The sequence below is a fragment of the Microtus ochrogaster genome, chromosome 21 (genome assembly GCF_000317375.1).
Source record: "Microtus ochrogaster isolate Prairie Vole_2 chromosome 21, MicOch1.0, whole genome shotgun sequence".
Taxonomy (NCBI): domain Eukaryota; kingdom Metazoa; phylum Chordata; class Mammalia; order Rodentia; family Cricetidae; genus Microtus; species Microtus ochrogaster.
This window is the reverse complement of record NC_022022.1, coordinates 29,766,925-29,770,006: the sequence shown is the minus strand read 5'-3', so window position 1 is coordinate 29,770,006 and position 3,082 is coordinate 29,766,925. Positions and strand designations below refer to the sequence as shown.

The 3,082-nt window shown below is 40.9% G+C and overlaps 1 protein-coding gene across 1 annotated transcript in view; it reads right to left on the bottom strand.

The window, feature by feature from the left end:
- Positions 1-3,082, bottom strand: part of Cenpe (centromere protein E) — a 64,020-nt gene that overhangs the window by 46,406 nt on the left and 14,532 nt on the right. Inside the window, exons 14-15 of the mRNA XM_013349949.1 lie at positions 2,491-2,659; positions 1,522-1,610 (exon numbers count right to left, since the gene is read on the bottom strand). Coding sequence (XP_013205403.1) covers positions 1,522-1,610; positions 2,491-2,659 — 258 coding nt within the window. The remainder of the gene's footprint in view (positions 1-1,521; positions 1,611-2,490; positions 2,660-3,082) is intronic.

Genomic DNA, 3,082 nt, shown 5'->3' with positions numbered 1-3,082 from the left:
TACCTACCTACCTACCTACCTACCTACCTACCTATCTATCTATCTATCTATCTATCTATCTATCTATCTATCTATCTATCTATCTATCTCTGAGATAGGGTTTCTCTATGTATCTCTAGCTGTCCTGGAACTTACGCTGCAGACCAGGCTGGCCTCAAACTCACAGAGATCCACCTGCCTCTGCCTCCCTGAATGCTGGGATTAAGGGCGTGTACTACCATTGCCTGACCATGCTTTTCTTTAATCTAACATTTGCATACTCTTGCTAATGTGAACTAGGAATAGGTTAGCTGAAGAGTATGTCTGCCTTACTGTCCCAGACAGACAGGGAAAGATGAATCATGAAAACAGGAAACACTGAAGCCCACTTGACCACATCAATGACTCGGCGATACACTGCTCCTCTGGCTCATTCCTGAGAAGGCTTGGAAAGGAAACAGAAATGGGACGACTAACCTGTCTAAGCTGCTAATGGTTTCCATATTTTACCATACCATCCTGGGAGAAGCAAATTTCTACTTTCTATGCTACTTTGAGAAAAACTATGTTCTTTATTTTTGTTGTTTGGTTATTTTTGAGAATCATTTTTTTAAAAAAATTTAAATTAAAAGTGTCTGAGTGTTTTGCTAGCATGTGCATAAATTCAGGTTGCATGCTGTCTTGGAGGTCAGAGAGGGAGTTGTATCCACTGAAACTGAAGCTACAAACAGCCGTGAGCTGCCACGTGGATGCTGAGAACTGAACCCGGGTCCTCTGGAAGAGCAGCCAGTGCTTTTAACCTCTGGGCCATGTCTCCAGGCCTCTTTATTTTTAAATAACAAATTCTAAAAGATGTGCAGAACAGAAGAACACGTTGCCTGGACAGCCATCAATTAGTAGTGGTCAGAATTGCAGGAACGACTGCAGATGTTTCCAAAAGAAAACCAATCTTGCTGGACGTTTATATAACATTACTACATACCTGATCAGTTGTTTACCCTCAAGGGGTTTCTCAAATAAAAATATAAAACTTGGAACTATTACAGGTCCTAAGATTTGTTAGTAAGAGCTGTAGGCAGGTTTCTATTGTATCAACACACATCTGCTTTACAGTCTAGGTATCTCACAGCTATCAATCAAGAGACAAAAAGAGAACAGTCTTCCCTATAATCAAGCTTATCTCTGACATTAAGTCAGGTAGGGTTAACATTGCAGTATTAGAGCAAATCCAGCAAGAAATCGAAAAACAGTAGCAGGAGAGATGGCTCAGCAGTAGGAATACTTGCTATTCTTCAGCAGCTCTGCGTTCTGTTCCCAACACCCATATCACAGCTTGAAATCACCTGAAATTCTGGTTCCAAGGGATCGGATGTCCTCTGCTGACCCTACAGGCACCAGACATGCAGTGGTACACAGACATACACACATGTGCGTGTACACACATACACACACATACAATATGCACACATGTAAGATAAAATTCTTAAGAAAAAAAACAAAAAACAAACATAAAGGCAGCTGCTCTAATGAATACTTAGTTACCTCGCTTAGCATCTTCGTTGCTGAATTCCACTCTACCTCAGCCAATGATTCAAGACTGTTACTGAACATATCAGACTCAACAGAGAGTGCTGTAAGTAGAAAAACAAGATGCACGCCATGAACATATTTAGCATAAGTTTCCCAAAAAATAAAAACGAGTTTAATAAAAAGTTGTGAATAGATGCAAGCTCAAATGAAATTATATTCAGGTATGACTGCCAAGAGCATGCCAACAATAGACATAATCACTGATCATACTACTGTATGAATTAAGAAAGCTGACTGGAATTGTGATAAAATAAAGATCCTTGAGACAATACAGATACTACAAATTCTGTATCTGAGATTTGACCAGTATCAGTAGATTAAAATGTCCCTAAAGATGATTATAATGCTGGAGAAACAATTTAGAAACACAGTCCTATAGAACTGATATAAATGGCATTCTGAAAACTAGAATAAGGTTAGCTGGATGTTATGTGAAGACCGTACCATTTTAACTGAACTTCAGAGCAAAATTAAATCAAGCACCTGATTTACACGCTTCACGTACACTATACTGCTCTGTTTTTGACACGGTCTTACTATAACCCAGCCTAGCTTTGTATTCCTGGCAATCCTCCTGCCTCCGTCTCTCAAGCGCTGATACTATAAACAGAAGCCACCGCACTTGACTTATAATTCACGCTTAAGAACAACAGAATTTCATAATGTTCGCGACTGCAATCATATCTGGGCTGTAACACTGTGTTTAAGCATGTCTCTCACATTTGCCATGCTAGAGACTGGACACACATGTATCACTCGGTGCAGCTCCACTGAAGAAGACTGTGGACACACATGTATAGCTCGGTGCAGTCCCACTGAAGAAGACTGTGGACACACAGTATCACCCGGTGCGGTTCCACTGAAGAAGACTGTGGACACACATGTATCACCCGGTGCGGTTCCACTGAAGAAGGTACTCACACTCATCATTCTCTCCCAGTCTCAGAGAATTTTCTTGCAAAAAAGTCACAGAAGTTTTATGTGCCCTTGTAGTCACATTTAGTGGGACTTTAAATTCATTTACATAGTTTGACTCCTTCATTTTGCTACTTTTGCCATAGCACCAAGTAACTCTTCGTTTCTTTTTAATCTTAAAAAACAAGAACAAAAGCAATCAAAATTATTTCACACAGGCCCAAACTGAGACAAAATAAAACAAGGAAACTACTTATTTTTATATATGTTTATGTAAGCAGCATGGCAGGATTCTTAGGACTCCAGGAAAACACCCTGAGTTCTGTGGAAGAGCACATGCTTATCCTGCACAAGGCCCTGGCTCAAATCCCAAGAACCAAAAGAGAAATGTAACACCTGTGTCAATTACAGAATTAAGTGCTGATTCTGAAGTTAAGTAGACCGCTTTTCTCCTGCGCAGCCCCGTCCTCTGTCATATCCCACAGTCTACCCTGCCCCACTGCAAAGCAGATTCCGTCCTCACCACATGATTTAAGATTGCTCTTGCAAGCCGGGCGATGGTGGCCCATGCCTTTAATCCCAGCACTCGGGAGGCAGA